Consider the following 18,187-nt stretch of genomic DNA (forward strand, 5'->3'; position numbering starts at 1 on the left):
TGCTACCCCAGTTTAATGGAATTGCAAAGTTGGTATGCTGGAAGTTATGTTATCTTTGCATTGATGTATGTTCTCACTCCTTTTTCTTTCATTTTCACATGGTCCAAAGGACACTTCGTAGAAATCAGACGCCCACACAACCAACGGGTTGCGATTACGAAGCCTGAATCGAATTTCGATAGCCAATCATTGGAATCTTCGAACAGAGAAGTTGCAGAAAAAAGATCAGTTTAGCAATGAAAATGTTGAGAATTTGTGTGCACGAGCGTGTGTTTTGCAATGCGTTCGACTAGTACCTCTATTGAATTGATCCTGCTGGACGAGAGAATTGAGTTGTGAGTATTATTTACATAGAAAAAGAGAAAGACAGAGAGATGGACAGAGTGAGAGAGAGAAAGAGAAGAAGAGAGAGAGAAAAAGATAGGAAGAGAGAAAACGTGTTGCTGAAAGATCGTGTTCACAAATTGAATCACTAGGAAAAGTTTTCCTTCCAAGCATCTCTCACGCCACAACCTCAGATACCACCGTTTCTTAGTGCACTCTGCGTTGGTTCCCATATCATTTGGAATGATGGCGATTTTCAATCCGGTTGGGAAAACCGTTGATGTACATGTAAGAGGTTCATATGTGTCCACAAACGAAAGGAAAAGCTAAAGTTAGAAAATAAAACTATACACTGGGGTTGGTATCCATCAAGGGCCAACCGGAGCGTGGCATGACAGGAGTCAATTTTCACACCAACCCTTTGCATCCCTTGATTCCGCTAGACCACCCCTTTCCGATGATCACCTTCGTAAGGCTCTCGTCACAACCGAGTGAACCTTCTCGTATGCCGTTATGTTGTGGCCGATTGATCCGCCTCAAGAGGATCTAGTTTGATTACACCTTGCGTCCGGAAAAGGACTGGCAGCATAGAAAAGGCGTGTGTTTTTATTTGACTTTATCAGAATAGCTATGCTGTTATAGGGAACTAGCACATGACTAAACTACCAAACTGAGCCTATTTTGTTACGCTTCGTTTCGTCCAGGTGCCAAGTCGAGCCACTTGCTTTCATCATTGCAATAAAGTGCTTCATTTTCATTTCTTTTTGCTGGATTCGCATGTGTACGCTGGTTGGCTGTTTCATCACGCCAGCAACATTGGGCATGATCGCCAATCCTGAGATCTTGAAGCAGCTAACAAGGAAAGGCAGTTTGCGGGAAAAGAGTGTTGTCCCCACTGCCTCTAAGGAAGCTTATTGCAGTCTTGCGTTCGATACGATTTCTCCTCCCAACTTCTTGAACGATAAGACCTTCAATGTGCCGTTGGTAGGCGATACGGATAGAGGGATGCAGGTAAACGTAATGGTCGGTGCGTGCTATGGCACGGCCAAAAACATGTTATTGGTTTCCAATTTTGTTTCATCCGCTAAGAGGCAATCGTGTGCCTAGTGGGTATGGCAACAAAGTGACGACAGAACGGTTGCACACCTGAGCACATGAGTGACCATGCGTCTCCATCAAGAATTGAAAACTACTCCAATAGAACCATGGTGCATGAAAACCAAAGTGATTGCATGTAGCGTTGAGGAGAAGCGAGAAAGAAAACGAGTAAACGAACAGACGAGCTTTGAATTCAAGTTGAGAGTGCGATGAATTTCAATGAATTTTCTACGCTTAACCCTTAAACCCTCTTACGATTTTCGACGATTATTGGGCACTTTCAATCTTTTCTAGCGAAAGCTAGCAGTGGCAACCACTTTTTTGATGATTAATGCTTTCTCTCTCACTTACTTTCTTACGGTGGAAGAAAGATGGGAAAGCGAACGAGCATGTGTGAACGCATGACGTATAGACGTAACGAATTTAAACTCACTTGTTGCCCTCGGATTTCACCTACCGAACGCTGTGCCTGCCTGCCAGCAGCCCGGATCGGTTTGCCAGAACGTAATTCTAATTTGATAAATGCTACGTGACTTATTTCATTAAACGGAAACCGTTCACCATTCGGAGCGAGGATGAAATGGAGACGAAAAGGAAAAAAAGCGCTGCACACACTCTCACACACTTCGGTTGTTGAAAGGTTTACTTTTATCAACTCTCCAACAACTTCTCCGTTTGGTTAAAGAGGAACTTACCGTTGGTTGGGGATCAGCGTGTACGATACACTCGAGCTGCGCCTCAAAACCTTCACCGGAATGAATCCACGATTTTTCCACGCTGATATCGGGGGGATCTGAAATGAAATTGGAATGGGAAACGTCCCGGGGTCAGTGCGTTGATGGAAAGCACGGTAGAAAGGCAACATTAAAATCAATCAGCTTTTCATGTTCCACTTCGGTTATGGTGGCGTATGGTTTGCAGATGCGGTGAAGTGCAGCAGAGTAACAGTTGAGATTGGCTGACCAATAAAAATACTGATTTTAATCAAGCTATTTCGGTGATGGACGCGGCGACGTAGCGATCGATCAACCAAAAGTTTTGCACGGAAATCAAAACGGGGGTGAAAAGGTGGAGAAAATGGTGTCTCCTTCCCTAGTGGTTCCGTTTGCATCCCGTTCCGTTCGGCTCTATCAGTGTAGTACGTTTCCATAGTGCACTACTGCTCTGCACTGCACTATTGCTCTGCGCAGACGGGGAATTGTATTGTGTTGAATAATATTTTATTAAATACATTATTATGCCTTATGCTCGTCGGTTGTTTCATTTAAATGCTTTTCACATGATAGATTGAACGAAAAGATTATTGCAGCTTATGTAAAAGAAAAAATACTACCGTTCTATATAGTAAGGTTCACAATGGTTCACAGTTGAAAAATGAACTACGCGGTATTTCCGTGGTAAAGTCCAGTTGTTCACCGCTATTTATGGGATCAAGTGGAATCATACCAGGGTTTGGTCAAGTCGGACTAAATCATTCACATGCGTTGTATGGTAACAGCGATGATTTAATGTGAATGTGGCGAATAGTGTTTGTGTGCGGTAATGGTTAAAATCGATTTTATTTATACATATTTCGATTGAATCAACCACCATCGAGGTCAACTAGCAGGGTGTATAAGTGCAATATGAAGACTTCATATTGAATGATTGTTAACCGTCAATACCGAGCTTTAAATAATGCGGCTTGGTGTCCGTTAGATGCATTATGCAAATTGTTTTTTTTTTTTCGATTCTATCCATATGATGGTAGTGGGTTTAAACAATATTATCGAAATATTAATCATAAAGGATAATGTCTGTTTAAAAATCAATCGGTTTGTTGCATCCAGCAACCACCTTCCCAACAAATAGGCTACCACGTGAAGTATCTTTTAACATAAGACTATTTTGCACCATATTTTTGCAATTGCAGTTTGGCGTAGTTCGGAACGGAGTAGCGGATTTGAAAACAAACCTTAATTATCTGGTGTTTTAGTTGCGTAAGCGTCACCTTTTCCCTGGCCCTCGCTTTCAAAGCTCGCTTTCTCTAAGTGTTTTTGCCGGGTCGTTCGCGAACAATCGATCATCGGGCACGATCCCTTATTAGCTGCGAGCATCACCTAGCGTAAACCCAACGTATCGCTGATGCTGGGTTCAACCAAACCGTTGCTCGCAACAGGTATATTAATTCATTACCATTTTAAAATGCTTTCATGGGTTATTCTAAAACAAATCAAAATACATAGTACAGATATTGGAATAATTCTTGCTGATATTTTAATGAAGATATTTTTTGCTTTATTTCTCTGGCTAATTTATTCACTATCAACCGGTTCACTGTTGCGAAACAATCAGCCCGAAGCCCTTATCGCTTGATATGCGATGCTTGGAAAATTATTCCTTGGGGTTCAATTGCTCAGTGATTGTTTGCATTGTGTTTTCTCGTCTGGGATTGACTTTCCCCGGGGGAAGGAACTCCCACTCTCTCACACACACACACACACACACACACACACACACCGTTGTGCGATTCATTAATGCTCGATCGAAGGGAAGCTGATTATTTCCCAACGATTCTCACCAAACAGCACAGAAACGAAGGAACAACCCCTTCACCCTTGTGCAAGGAACGAAAAGGAGGCAATGATGTTTACGGATACCTTGGTACTGGCCACCACAACTATTGCAGAACCTGCATGCTAGATGAATAAATGATATGCATCCACCGAGTCGAAATTGAACTGTCAGACCTAGCAAATGCTACGCAGCAAGCGACCGGAAGCTGCCGCAACCCTCTGAGTGGAAGTGAGTGGGTATGGATGAAAAATTAAATTTCACACTCGCCTACACCGTAGGGCTGTGAAGCTGTATACAACGGTAGCCGGATTACCTGCCCTGCGCTGGCAGCCAGGGTATCGCTTGTGCTGTTGGTCAAGTACGGAAGTTTCAACGAAGAGAACTCATCCAATGTACCCGCACATTTGCCTACGCACGTTGCTGCCCAACTCCTGGGACTGGCATTGAAGTTGAATATTTTATACCTCTGCCACCGATTGGCGCGAGTCGATTGTCTAATCCGATCAGTACTCGCCCCGGGTTTCATCGTATCGACGTGGTAAATTTAATTAGCGCATTCTAGGTAACCGGACCGGTTTGGGGGGTAGCTTAAGCACATAACTGCACGCGACTATCGTGGTGCAGTCGCGCTGTTACGGTTCGCATGGCTTTCACCGAACGGTGGCCCAGCCGAACGTTAAATTGTTTGATTTAAGGTGCCAGTGGCGTGCGTCAGGTCTTCTCGGTTCTCTGATTTTATGCACAACTCACTGATCGGAAACCACTCCCCCGGGATTGAATCAGATTGGAGCACACTTACGCCGGAAGGAATGTTTGTCGAACCAAGGACCGTGACGAATTGTGCACGGCGTATTGGTTTTGCTTTCGAGTGTTTGCACAAATGCGTTGTGTTTCTATCCCCTGAAGTAACCCCCGCACGGTGAGGACTAGAATCCTAAAAATGATGAAATATCTGAACTTTTGCTCTTTACTAATAATTACAAATATTCTATCACACAGTGCATTTTACGCAAATGGTAGGGGATGAATGATACAAAGCTGACTGCCAATCATCTCAACAGTGCATTGTACAGTGGTACATAGGAACTTAATTAGAATGATGGTTGCTCTCCGCGCTCTACATAAACATGCACATGGAGGATTTCATTTGAATATACCTATATACGCGTAATGAACCCTTTGGGCGAAGCGGCACCGCCGCTAAAGACGTAAAGTTGTATTTACACACTGATAGTAACATGTAAATTCTTTTCTTCTAGAGTTAGTTAAAGCCCCAGGGTGCCGAGTTATTGGAAGAATCATTTTGGAATATAAAGGAATGGAATGCGAAAATTTATGCTTAGTACACCGAAAAAGACGTTTGATTATTTGATGTTGTCTATATTTTTGACTGCTTAAAATATATACCTTATTTAAACGAATAAAAAAGATTTTAGGTGAGCATTGTAGCCAGGCCATTTTTTTAAATTAGCAATTACCATAGGTGCTACAATAATTAATTATTGTTTAATATTGAATAATTGAAACACAAAATAGTCTGACATCTACCTGTCATATAAACCGAAATACCTACACACCTTAATAACTTAATAACTGAATCTCCACGAGCGAATGTTGTTGAGCGAGCCAAGCTTTCGTGCATTGTCAAAACAGCAAGAATAAAAAAAAACTCGACTCGGACTCGAGGGAAGGATAAAAAAGATTCGATAATCGCCAAACTCGCATGTGTAAACAGAGTACATAAGCAATACGCCTGTTTGAACCTCATAGCGACTTCCTATATTCTGAACGCCAAGCGATTTCATCAACACGTGTAAGGCCACCCGTAACCTACAAAGTGTATAATTTTTTTCGTTTCCGCAGAACACCCAAAGAGTCATAAATCGTACCACAATGATTTTTCGTTGTTTCGCTTTTACCCGAATACTGAAACTTGTATAGTCTGTTTTAAAATTATGTTTTGTTAAAAAAATGACTGATCCTGACAAAATTTTCTTAAACATTGTCCATTTTGCACCGAGCATTCTACAAATAAAACACTATTATGGACGCGATGCACTTGAACTCCTGCGAGGAAAATAGACGGGCATTCGTAACGTGCACCAGGATGGAAGGTTTTACCCAGCAGGCGGAATCGTACATCCAATTATATGTCCGATCGTTGCGTTTTCGCTTCCATTGCCCGAACTACCCGTCCTAACCTAATGGCCAAATAGCTATCACATGGTGGAGCATGGAGCGGCCGGAAAAAATACTGAGCATAATATATTTTAATGTATACGTCCCAGTTTCCGCTTCCGTGACGGCCACCATCCCTACGGCTAACCACCATAATCGCAACACATTGGACGAGCATTATCGTGACCCCACGCTCAAAAATGTCTGCATCGCGAAAGAAACACTCGTAGCCGTTTCGTACAGCACCAGCACCAAGCACAAACTGCAGCTGTGGTAACAGAACGAACAAAAATGCCAAAATAATAATGTGATACTTTATTTCAGCTTAAGATGGTTATTAAACCCGCCTGCTTCTATGCCACCTTCCCGGCGCTACCCCATAACCGCATTGCTCTCTGATTCGGTCAGCCAGAAGTTTTCGCGAACGAAATCTAAAAAGCAACAACTCCATGGATAGCCTTCTTGTGGACTGATTTATGCTGCGACTCCCTGAACCGTGGTTGTAGGTCGGGTAGAATAATGTTGCTAAGGTCATATAATTTCAAATTATGCTCCAGAGGGAAGGCAAATGGATATGTGGACGTGGGGAGGAGCAATGCGCGAGAGACTCGCATCGTTAGCAAACACTTACACAACACATCGAGCCGCATGTCCACGGTGACCGGATCTCCGACGCTGTTGTCCGCGGTGCACTGATACACACCGGCCTGCTGGCGTTCGACACGTTCCAGCGAGAGCACGGGTCCTTCGCCGATCTTGGCAGCCGATTTTCCCGTTCCACTCTGCTGGAAAGTGAAAGAGATAGACATGACGGAATATCCGATGGCGTTAGCATTCGGCCGACTTGGACCTAAACTTTAAGTTGGTCCTTTTTTCACGAATAGAGCAAGAGAACACTTACGCGTTTTGTCCAGTAGATGGATGGTACCGGATTACCGGATGCTTTGCATTCGAGCGTTACGGCCCCGCCTTTGCGTGCCGTCACCTGGCCTGTGGGTGGAATGGCTCGGACGCTTGGTGGAACTGAAAGTATGAAGGAGAGAGCAAGGTTAAATTAAGGCTCGGAAAGACAATTAAGGGTTTTGGGTAAGTATTAGTGCCTTGAATGACAAAACATCACTCATCGGATATTCTGGAACCAAACCTCAAAAACACGACCGAAGTTTATGGTGAATGGCAGGCAGACACCGAAAGGACGAAGATGAATGTTAGAATGTACCAGGGTACAAAATCCGTTTCCTATAAATACTGTTAAAAGCTTTCCGTACTTATCCTAAATTTTACTACATTTCTTTAGTACCGGACAAACGTAACACTGGTTGGCTCCCGTTACTCAACCTCTTCAGCTACCAGCGTGCCAGGAGCTCCCACCTTCGTCATCTTTCGTCTCTCCAAACTGTACACGCCCGAGTTGAAAAAGCCGAGTCGTTACCCGTAGCAGGGAGGGACAACGGAACCCGTTCGGTTTCTAAATTGAGATGAATAGTTAATGGCGCTCCCAACGGGCTCATACACCTGTGATCCGAAAATCCTCGTCCTCCATCGTTCCCTAAAGAGGGCTGTCAGAAATCCATTAAACTAATTTACGTCGATATTACCTGGCACGATTGGGTCGGAGGATACTCGACGCACGCTGGATCATGTTGTTATTAAGCGGACTCATTGGAGGCTATGGCCATTAATTTGGTAGTGGGAGTGATCTCCATTCCAGGTCCCGGTACAAATGCAATAAACATAGTTGAGGGTTTAGCGAAAGAGAAATTCTTTCGTTGTTTCATCTGGTTGTTAGACCACCAGTATAGTTTTTTGAACGTTTTGCAAGCCAGACCATTTCCAAACCATCGAAACAAGCTAACTGATCGATTTGGATTGAAAAGTGAGTTAAATTGATACTCATGAAGGGAGATCGGTCCGCGGATAAATATCGCCAAGCTTTGGTGAATATTCCATTGCCTGCCATTTATTATCCTTGGTTCTCGGACTGAAGGAACAAGTAGTATGGGTGAGAATTTATTTTATTATTTCATGATAAAAATCACCCAACCACCATTCCCACCTGTTCCAACCGAAACACCAAACGCCTTTAAGCATCGTTTTTCATGCTCGCCTTCATTTCGGTGACACCGTCGGAACCAGAAGGACGAACATTTACATTTCTTTATTTGGGTGCCGTTGTGGCAAAAGGTCCGGCTGACAGTGCGGGGAGTGTGACGCACCAGCTCCCACGAACGAAACAAGACGTTGATTTATTCAAAACACGTGTTCTCCGAGTGTCCTTCCGGGGCGGGTTGTTTTGTGCTGGGATTCCAGTTGAATCGCCCGCCGATACCTTACCTACACCTACTCCACAGAGCTGATTTTCCCGTGGGAAGTGAATCAGACTGGCAGCATGGGAGGATTGCACTGGTCAAGAAGGTATGTGGAGTGAAATATTCACTTTTGTTTCTTTTTTTTCTGCGGTGAAATATCGCGACAGCAAAAAAGAAGGTAAAGGTGAAATAGAACTGACTCCGAAAAGGTCATAGCCGCGACAAAATTGGTTGCTCTGTTTCTTTTCTTTTAGCTATTTTTTCTGTTTTTTTTCGCTATGTCGCAGGCGGGTGTCGTAAGCGGCTTGACGACTGTCCGTAATCTAGATTTGTGCTCTGTACGTGCTGTGCCGTCAATATTTTCGTGAAAATTTGTCCATCCGACGGGATGCTCAACAGGAAGGAACAGCTAGCCCAATGAACGGGACACTCTCAAATGTGCTGTTGTTATGGTGTGGGACTATACGCTTTTGGAAGCTTTTTTCTCCCCCGGGGTCGTTGACGGATTCTCGGAAGAAATTAATCATAGTGTGTATTTTTTTTAGTGTGGAAATGTCTTCTGATGCCACTGTGGTCCTTCGACATACACAGAGGAAAAACACTCGTTACCAAGGCAGCGAAAATAGCATTGGGAACTCAATTTATCGATAATGCCTCTTGGAAGATCTATAAATGAAACGAAAGAAAAGCATTTGGGCGCGATCATTTGTCACCGTTTCCTTGAATACTCAAATTGTGGAATTGATTTAGCGAATTATTTTCAAGAATCAATAATGTTTTGTCGAACGCAACGTTCGTGCTAAGCCTGGCTTCGGCATGTATCAGGTTTTCTAAGCCTGGTTTGGGCAATATGCGAGTGAGAGAAGTACACAGCCAAGGATTGAATTGAATCTGGATTAATAAAAGAAATTCCACCAAAGAAATCACATGAGAGCGAGTCGTGTTTTTGCTGTTCGTTCATTCGCCATCATGCGATAATCATTACCCGTTAAATCGGAATCGCTCATGAATGGTAGTGGCGTTGGAAAATGGCATAATGTGTGAAAAGTGCACATGAACCATGATGAGCGGAGTCGTATATTTTTCATTCTCCCCCTGTGCATGTGCAATGATTTATGGCACCGAGTGCTTCCGAGCAATCGTTGTAAACGCTGCACCGGGAGTTATGTGTCTCGAGGAAATAAAACCGAAACTGAATGCAAAATGGATCAACAACAAGTTATGTTTTATAGCGTTCCATAGTTGGCCACCCACTGTCACCTTACGGTGAGAGCAAAAAGTGCATAAAATTGCCATGCAAATTCAGTGCAAGCCGAGCGCACTTCTACTAGGAACGCAATTCGTGTGCTCTTTTATTCGTGTGTAATCATTCTGCGACATGCGGATAAAACAATAGATTCAACATTTTATTTCGTGAGAACAAAAGCACAACGCACATAAAGAAACTGCACCACCCTGTGCTCTCACGCGCGTGTGTGTGCTGTCGGAAACGAGGGAGCAACAAATGTTGCAAAATTCATTTCTCGACCGACACAAACGGCCTTGTTCATAAATATTGATGAATTTGATCGTGCACTGGTGGACAAACATGCAAACCGAACAGCGGAGGTGCAAGATATTGTTATGACCTTTTTTTCTCCTGTTTTTACTGCCGGTTATGAGAGCCTTCACCTCGCGCAAAATCGTCCGAGAAATCATTTATAGATGGAACGCACCCAAGGATGACGCACGGGATGGAGATGGATTGGCATGCGAGTCAACGTCCGTCAGTGGTAAACCGGAACAATTCCCTCTGGGTGTCACAGCAGAAAGAGAGTCATTGAAATTTGGTTGAAACACGTGTTGATGTGAATTTTCCAACCATTGCTATATGCTCCCCAGCGCGACAAGCGCGCACATCAAGCACAATAAAATAAACGGGACACAAATCATAAAAGGCAAATGTGCGTGAGAAACGAACAGACGCGTATGAGACCTGGTGAACCATAAATATAGAGCATACGGCAAAACAATGGCTGCGATGTTCTTTTTCTACTGCGTTCGACCACTTCTGGCGAAGTACACGACACGGGGTGGCAAAAGTACAACCACTTTTCCGTTGCTCTTGACCGACAATGGGCTGACAACGATAATAATACTGACTGAAGCTGATAATGTGATCGTGTCCGTCACCAGCGCTCCCGCGTGTTGGCCAACGGATGAAAGGATCGTGTTGGCGTTGGACAACGATTATCCTGCCACTTTAGCTCTTGACGCTTACTTTACGCGTGATTGAGTGTGTGTTCGGAGCAACAATGCTGCATGTTGGTACCGCCGCCGAGCAGTTTTTGAAGCATAAATGTATGTTTGTACGAGTGTGCGTGAATGGCCATCATGCAAAGTGGAAGCATACACCGGCAAGCAACATTTTCGGGGTGTTTCCGTATTTATGATGCAACAGCGCCAGACAGCGCTTGTGCGACAATAAAAGGCACCATAATTATATGACCGATATAGGTCCTACGACAACGGACTAACCGATGGTGGGCATTGACTGGCGACATCGTGCGACATTTAGGGACAAGACTCCTCCCTTTCCTAGTACATGGTATTGTGTAAATGTTACCGATATAACGTGAATAGTGTCAGTGAAGCACTCGCCGAAGTTGCTGGTTCATGAAGTAAGATTCTCTCTTTGGGGAAAAATGACATTTGAGATAACATTTTATTATTATCTTCATCGATTCTAAAATACACTTGAAATCTTTTGTAGGTATATCTAACAATAACTCATAAGCAAATCCTTTCCTTGTTTGACCCACATCCTTTTTTTGTGGACATTGCGAATTATACGAATTTGGATACACATGTGAATTCAAATCCAGTTCTAACCGTAAATCATTCACAGACAGATTCATCGTTCGACGTAAAAGAAATTCAGACACAACTGCAAGAAGGTGCCATAGAGATCGAATGAAATATTCGTGGCACAGTTGAAGGTCACCACAGCAGCAGAGTGCAAAACATTCCACTCCGACGGGTAATGGTTCTGGCCGAAACAACGGTTAGCACACACACATACACTACAAACAAATACTGCCCGAACATCCTACGATAGTGATAATAGCGGTAATAAACAGTCACACTCACAATGTTTTATGTTTTTTATTGCTGTCTCCAACCAGTGTCCGGTGGAGGAAACGAAGGTCAAACAAGGCGGCGAAATGAATCGTTGCCAAACGAGAGTGCCATCAAATTATATGGAGCACCACTAGAACCGGATGACGGTTTACTGTTTGTCCAAGTATTTGCCGCTTACAGCACGTTACACCAATCTTACCACTCCACACCAACAACAATTGCATCGAACTTTAGTGATGCTGTTCGGTTCATTGCAGATGTGCGCTCGGTTCGGGATATATTCCAGAGCCGCGAAGAAACGGTAACTCCGGCACCTTCGAGAGCATTTTCGAAAGTCGAAAGCAGCTTATTTAGGTACGAGGGTATTGGAACGGCAGGGAAGGTGGGCCTTACTATCGTGAAACATCTACAAAACCTTCGCATCCCGCAATGCCGTATTGCCTCACAACAGCAAATACGTTTCTGGTGGTTTGTTTACAGTTCTCACGACGCATCCACACGCTTACATAGCACACTGGCCCAGTCCAACATTACCGAACCACAATTAATGGAGCGAAATTTCAAGCTCTACATTTACGACACCCCAAGAATGGGACGAGGACCAGATTTAAAAAAAAAGTTCATAAAGCTGCAGCTTTTACCCATTGTGCAAACACTGTAGCAAAGCACCAGGAGCAGTGCATAACCGTAATGCATTCAGTACAATAACTGCACCAGCAGATGGTGTGTTCAATGGAATGGCTTTCAGGAGTGAGAAAAGCATGGAATCTCGAAAGTCTACAGGAGCAAGAACAGGATGAAACGTCTCGCTGTTAATTACGCTAATGTCAAAGGGCAGCAGAGGCGAAGCATCTATTTACACAACAACGAAACATCGCCGAGATACTGACAATTGTAGCGAAACAGGTAGTTCTGCGCAATGGGGAAGCACACGGGGAAATATCGTTTCTCAAGTGCGGCATAATTCTTAATGAAGGCAAATATTGTCATAACTAAAAGCAATTTGCATCTTAAGTACGTGGAAGAGGTTCATCTTGGCGGTGCGATTGCATTGCGCTTGATTTTCGGATTCGATAAAGTGCTAAAGAACTTGAAGCAATAATGTCACGTGCGATTTTTCCTTGGAGACACAATTTGCTTCAGGCTGATGCGGGCTCTGTCCCGTGCTAAAATATTCCAGAGATATCGTCAGTTACCCCTCTTCCTCGGTGATTTTGATTATCGTTGGGTGTAAGTGTAAACTGTACAAAGAGGTCCCCAATAATGGAAATTTCACCTCTGAAATCATCTAAATGCCATCTATCACGATTGGTGCTGCATGAGAATATGACCTCTTGATGGAGGGATTAAAGATAAAATAATTCCCCCAGTGGTTGTGAGCGGTGTTGGGTTATTACGACGATAAGCTAAACTGAAGCTATTAAAACCCAAACTAAGAACTATAAATTTACCACATGTATTCCAAGCCTGTGGGAACGGTAGCTTAGTAGCTGCGTTGCTTCATCGCTACGGTATCGCAAAATTCAACGTCAAAAACGATAGCAGTGGATTGCTCGCTTCATTTTCTCCAGAGACAAACGAGATCTAACCTTGTTTTCAGTACTCCGGAGAGCTGTGAAAAATCGATCCACTTGGATGGTTGACGAAGGTTTGCCCGTAGAGCTAGTAGTTAGTGTGTCTCGTAGTGAAGATAACGATTGTCTACTGATTGTGGAAATGCTCTTGTTTCCTTCGGAGGACAGAAAACAGCAAAAAAAAAAAAAGAAAACGAGCGTAAAAATGTCATAAAAGATTCAGCGCTCATGCCAACAGTTCCAGGCCCTAATTCGATAGAAAACCGGTTGCTTCCACCCTGTCACCCTTGTACCGTGTCTCTGCTTCTGCACCGGGAAATCTTATCAGCGTAGTTTAATCGACCTTCCGTAGTCGTTGTTGCTGTTCCACTCAAACTGCTCGGTACCATATATCGCACCTGGGTAACATGGGCGCACCGAGATAGCTCGGAAGATCTCGGGCGGAAGGACCCAAGGTGATAATAGTTTAATGACTGGTTGCCATAAAATCAAAACACGGAAGGATTATGTGGATCATAATCCGGTTGTCGAAATCGTATGATTCCATGGGGAACAAACTGAAAGTGTTGCTCGCACCGGAGACACGTTCGGTAGAGGTAGAAATCAGATCTTTCTGCCTGAGAAGTCAGACCTCGTCTGTACCCGGTTTAAACACCGTCGCTATGCTTATCAGATCGAGTTGGAAACGGATAAGCTGTGCTTACGTGTGGGTTTAGTTTTCATGTTAGTGATTCGATTTTAAAAGGTTCGTAGGTGTTGCAGCTCATCGTAAGTGTTTCTAGTCTTGGGAGGCACCTCTGATTGAAATGGAATATTAAATGTTTCGAATCTCATTATCGCTTGACGGAGACTAACGTGGGAGCTTAATTCGTGCTTGAATTATTCCTGTGCCATTTCTAATGGGCAGGTAATTTTATGCAGCCAGTCTTCTTAAAGCATGGGAAATAAATACGCATTCTTTGAATTTCATAAGCCTAAAATGGTGCCTAGAATCATATGTAATAAAGAACAACGTGCTTTGCCCCATTTCCACATGCACTGCACTGCTGCTTGAAAATACCTCGAGTTGAGGTATCGTCCGTATTAGCTGACAAGTGAAAAATTTATCTCACATCCTTTCTGATGCAGTCCAACGAGCGCGAAATGGTGCACGATTGCACCGTTGCGGACTGGATGCCAGATAGGATATTCAAATCTAGGTTCAATTCAGGCTTCCCATCATCATTGCTTCTTTTGCGCGTGGGTGTGGTACCATTCTACTCAGTTCTGTGACCATAAAGCAATCTAGAAATTATTACTACCCTCCGGCAGAGCCATTCGTTTGTCGGATGAAGGCGTATCGTCTGCGGTGAGCGTATTGTGAATATGCACAGGGATTCGCGATGGTACGCGCGAAACTATCGTGCATGCAGTATCATTCGAGCGACGAAGACAGTCACCCATCAACCCTAAAGTGGAGGTTGTTACGTGGTTGAATAATAATTGGCATCGTGCATGTGTATGGTGGTAGGTCATATACTGAAAAAAAACCACACGGTTCCACCAGTGTCAAAGGTTTGATGGGCGGTGGTGAGGGCACGAGATAGGCTGAAGCTACCATTTACTCACTATAGGCAAATGTACGTACTCAGCGGGTGCTTCAATAACTGCCGAAGTACTTCGAAAATGTATGAATGACCAAGGATAGCAACCGCTGGTGAACGGAAAGGAGTTGAAAGTGGCTTCCGCAGCATATCCTCAGAGCTACTCGTTAGAATGGCGAAGAGAACATAAATTTATCGGGAAAATTTGCATAAAATTTTATTTAAGCTTATATGATAGCTATTGTAATGAATTTCCCGAACGATGTCGTTCTTTTCACATCCAATTTCATTCTGCACAGGGTTTCATCTTGAGCAATCGTTTGTTCACTGTTTTCAACTATTGGATCTTTTCGAACTTAAAAAAGCTTGGCTAACGGAGCATGAACGAGATTAAAATCGCTCTGTCCTTTATTTAGTGTCAATATTTCGACATATATTATTATAATATTTATTTCACTGTTATTGCATCTGCCACCGTAGCCTACATACAACTTCAACTTTTCCTAATTTATTCTAAAGCCTACATGATATTGACTTAAAGTACGAACAGCGTGATAGCATAGTATAATTAAATGGATGGAGGTTTTAGCCTACCACATCAAAATTTGACATTCAATTAAAATTTACTCGCTTTCCATGCGTTTGTCTGTGATTTAATCATATCTGCATTATAAACACCCCCTTCACAGAGAAGTATGTGAAAGTTTGCATAGCAAAACTTGCAAAATCTTTTCCCGAAAAACATACCACCTTTCCTAGCCACATCGCAGTATGCTCTTCCATCATGGTTGGGACGTGCAATCTGGAAAGTTTACAATAATCACCTCTTCCATCCCGGATGATGCTTGTCAGAGAAAGCAGAAAAAGCTTATTAATAAACTTCCACTTCATTTACCGAAAATGCTAGCGGAGCTCGTAAAGCTAAAGCAATGTGCAATTGGGAAAGGTGTACTGCTATCCCGCCGACTCCTTATCAGCACAGCTGCACCAAATACGCCGAGGAAAAGTTCATTCAATCCATTGACTTTTCTCCGCTAGAGGTCCTTTGCCTGTCCACGAGCATCACCATCATTTCAGCCACCAAAAACGGACGCTACCGAGTTGTGGGGCGCATGAAGCTCAACACAGAAGAAACAACATTCAATTTAAAACATCATACACCAAAAACCACCACGTGTTTCTGGACGGCCCACGGATTAGAGTAGTTTGCCCTTATTCGAATGCAACAAACCGTAGCGTGTAGATGATGGTCTGCCGACCGGAGGCAGACCACTTTTCTTCATTTGTAGTTATTATTTTTTCCAAGTGAATACGTGAAGCTCATACTACAACCGTTGGCAGAAATTCTTGACCAACAGAAGAGCATTCCTTACCCGCACCCGTCTGATTTCCACCGACCCGACTTTTGGGGGGTTCGCCTGAAACCCGAGAAATGCAATCGTTAGGGCATCGTATTTTTTCCACATATCTTTTTTTTCTTCTGTTGCGCTCGTTACGATCATCGAGCAGAAAAGCCAAAACTATTCCCGAGATTAGTCCCTCTCCGTTTACAGTGAGACCACGGGCAAATGTTTCTTCGTGGCTTCGTTGCCGGCTGTGGTTCGTAGCCATAATCTCCGACCCCGAGGTTGCAGCATGTGGGCGGTGAAATTGTAAATTATGAATTATGTACCACCATTTTACACATGTACTTTTCATTTCCGGCCCTGGGCGCTCTCTCTCTCTTTCCCTTGAAACTCCTTAAATAATGACCGGACCTGAATCTACCAGCTTCAGCTTGAAATACGTGGTCGGGAAAACTTTCCGAAGCTTGTACTCGACTTCCAATGCAATTTGTGTGTTTGTACTGCACTGAATGGTGTTTTGCCTTGGTTAGCCCAAGGATATGTGTGTTTATGTCATTCTGCAGGCCCTGCGTTGGTTCCGAACCTTACTCATCTGACCAGCTGATTTTAGTGGATCGAGTGAGGGCACGTACGTACGCTGGAGGTTGACTACGTGAGCGAATGCACCGCAGGTTCCGTTGGATGTGGTTTGCTAGAACGCCTGTTAGCCATTCGTTGGTTGTCCATTCAGGCGGGTGAAGGGAGAAGAGAGTGCCTTTGTTTTTCTCCTGCATCAACTTTATTTATGTAATAGAAAATCACACAAAATTAAATCAATGATCTGCTGCTGGAAGCCCACCATAATCATTCAAATGCATTTCGACCACAGATGAGCCGCATCGTGTCAGTACAAATGGAAGGCCATGGACATGCAAGCGAAGCATTGGCCAAGGGAATATTGATTATTTATTAGTCAAGTCAATAAAAACGATAGCAAATAGCAAATGAACAATATAACACAGCACCATCACCAAGCCACAGAAAGTTATCACTAAAGGGGTGAAACAATTTTTTTTCCAGATTGTATTCTTACACTCTACTGCCTTTTTGTGCGAATCTATTGTCACAGTTCTCCTCCTTTATCACACATTCCAATTCTGCGTGGTGTTAGCCAGAGCAGCTTAGATAAAATTGGGAACCTCATACCAGCAACTTTCAATCGATGAATGGTTCCGGTAGCAAAAGAAGCACTAGACTAACGGTATCGGTGTAACAAAACAGATATGACAAAAAAAGCAACAACAACAACATGCAATGTTCGACGGGATTGGAAGTAAAGTTCCCAAAAACTCTTTCGGGATGGTGTTTTGCTTGCTGGATACCAGGAACTTTATAAATTATGAAAAAGTTCACCCAACTCCCTCCGACCGGTAGAACTTTGCAGGATAGTGAAGAGATGGGGTGGTTTGAAATTTGGTGACAACCGATGGCAGTCCCTTCAGCCGTTCAGCAGTTGTTACGTGTGACGGGTATTGAAATCGGGATCGGTGAGAAAGTCGGTTGGACGGGACGGTTAAAGTTTCGCGCTCATCTTCCGGGTGGACGATTTTCTTCGTCATTTCAGCATCATGGGCTCGACGGATAAAAAACTGTATCAAACACGGTTGGTAAAACTTTCTTCTCTAAAAGTCTCCCTTCCCGTAACTAGTTTCCACGTTGCACGTTTGCTTTCGCCACATGATTGCACATCAAATGCGACTGTTTGTTCGGTATGTCCCTTGAGTAAGGTGATGCAATAGATCCGCTCAATACAAATGCAAGTGTATGTGTGTATATATGTATAAAGTACGAGTGAAGAATGAGTGCAAGTCCACGCTGTTCGGTAGAAAAGGGACGGTCGAAACATGTTCATAACGAAGCACAGAATCTTTTCAAGCACGAGCCGCAAACCTTGGCAGCACATGGTACGCATTGGAGAGCGCACAGTAGAGACGCGACCAACAGCAATGTTCAATTGCTCTTTCATTTTCTGCTGGTGTAAATAGCACAAAACATTTAATATCCTCCAAACCGTCCGCCGGGAGCGACCCTTTCAAATGGCAATGCAAGCACCGGGCTAC

General features: G+C 43.6%; 1 protein-coding gene across 1 annotated transcript in view; it reads right to left on the reverse strand.

Moving 5' to 3' along the window:
* LOC128718065 (hemicentin-1) overlaps nucleotides 1-18,187 on the reverse strand; it is an 89,275-nt gene that overhangs the window by 14,425 nt on the left and 56,663 nt on the right. The window contains exons 4-6 of the mRNA XM_053811738.1: nucleotides 7,058-7,179; nucleotides 6,788-6,941; nucleotides 2,118-2,215 (exon numbers count right to left, since the gene is read on the reverse strand). Coding sequence (XP_053667713.1) covers nucleotides 2,118-2,215; nucleotides 6,788-6,941; nucleotides 7,058-7,179 — 374 coding nt within the window. The remainder of the gene's footprint in view (nucleotides 1-2,117; nucleotides 2,216-6,787; nucleotides 6,942-7,057; nucleotides 7,180-18,187) is intronic.

The sequence above is a fragment of the Anopheles marshallii genome, chromosome 2, assembly GCF_943734725.1.
Source record: "Anopheles marshallii chromosome 2, idAnoMarsDA_429_01, whole genome shotgun sequence".
In the NCBI taxonomy this organism is placed as follows: domain Eukaryota; kingdom Metazoa; phylum Arthropoda; class Insecta; order Diptera; family Culicidae; genus Anopheles; species Anopheles marshallii.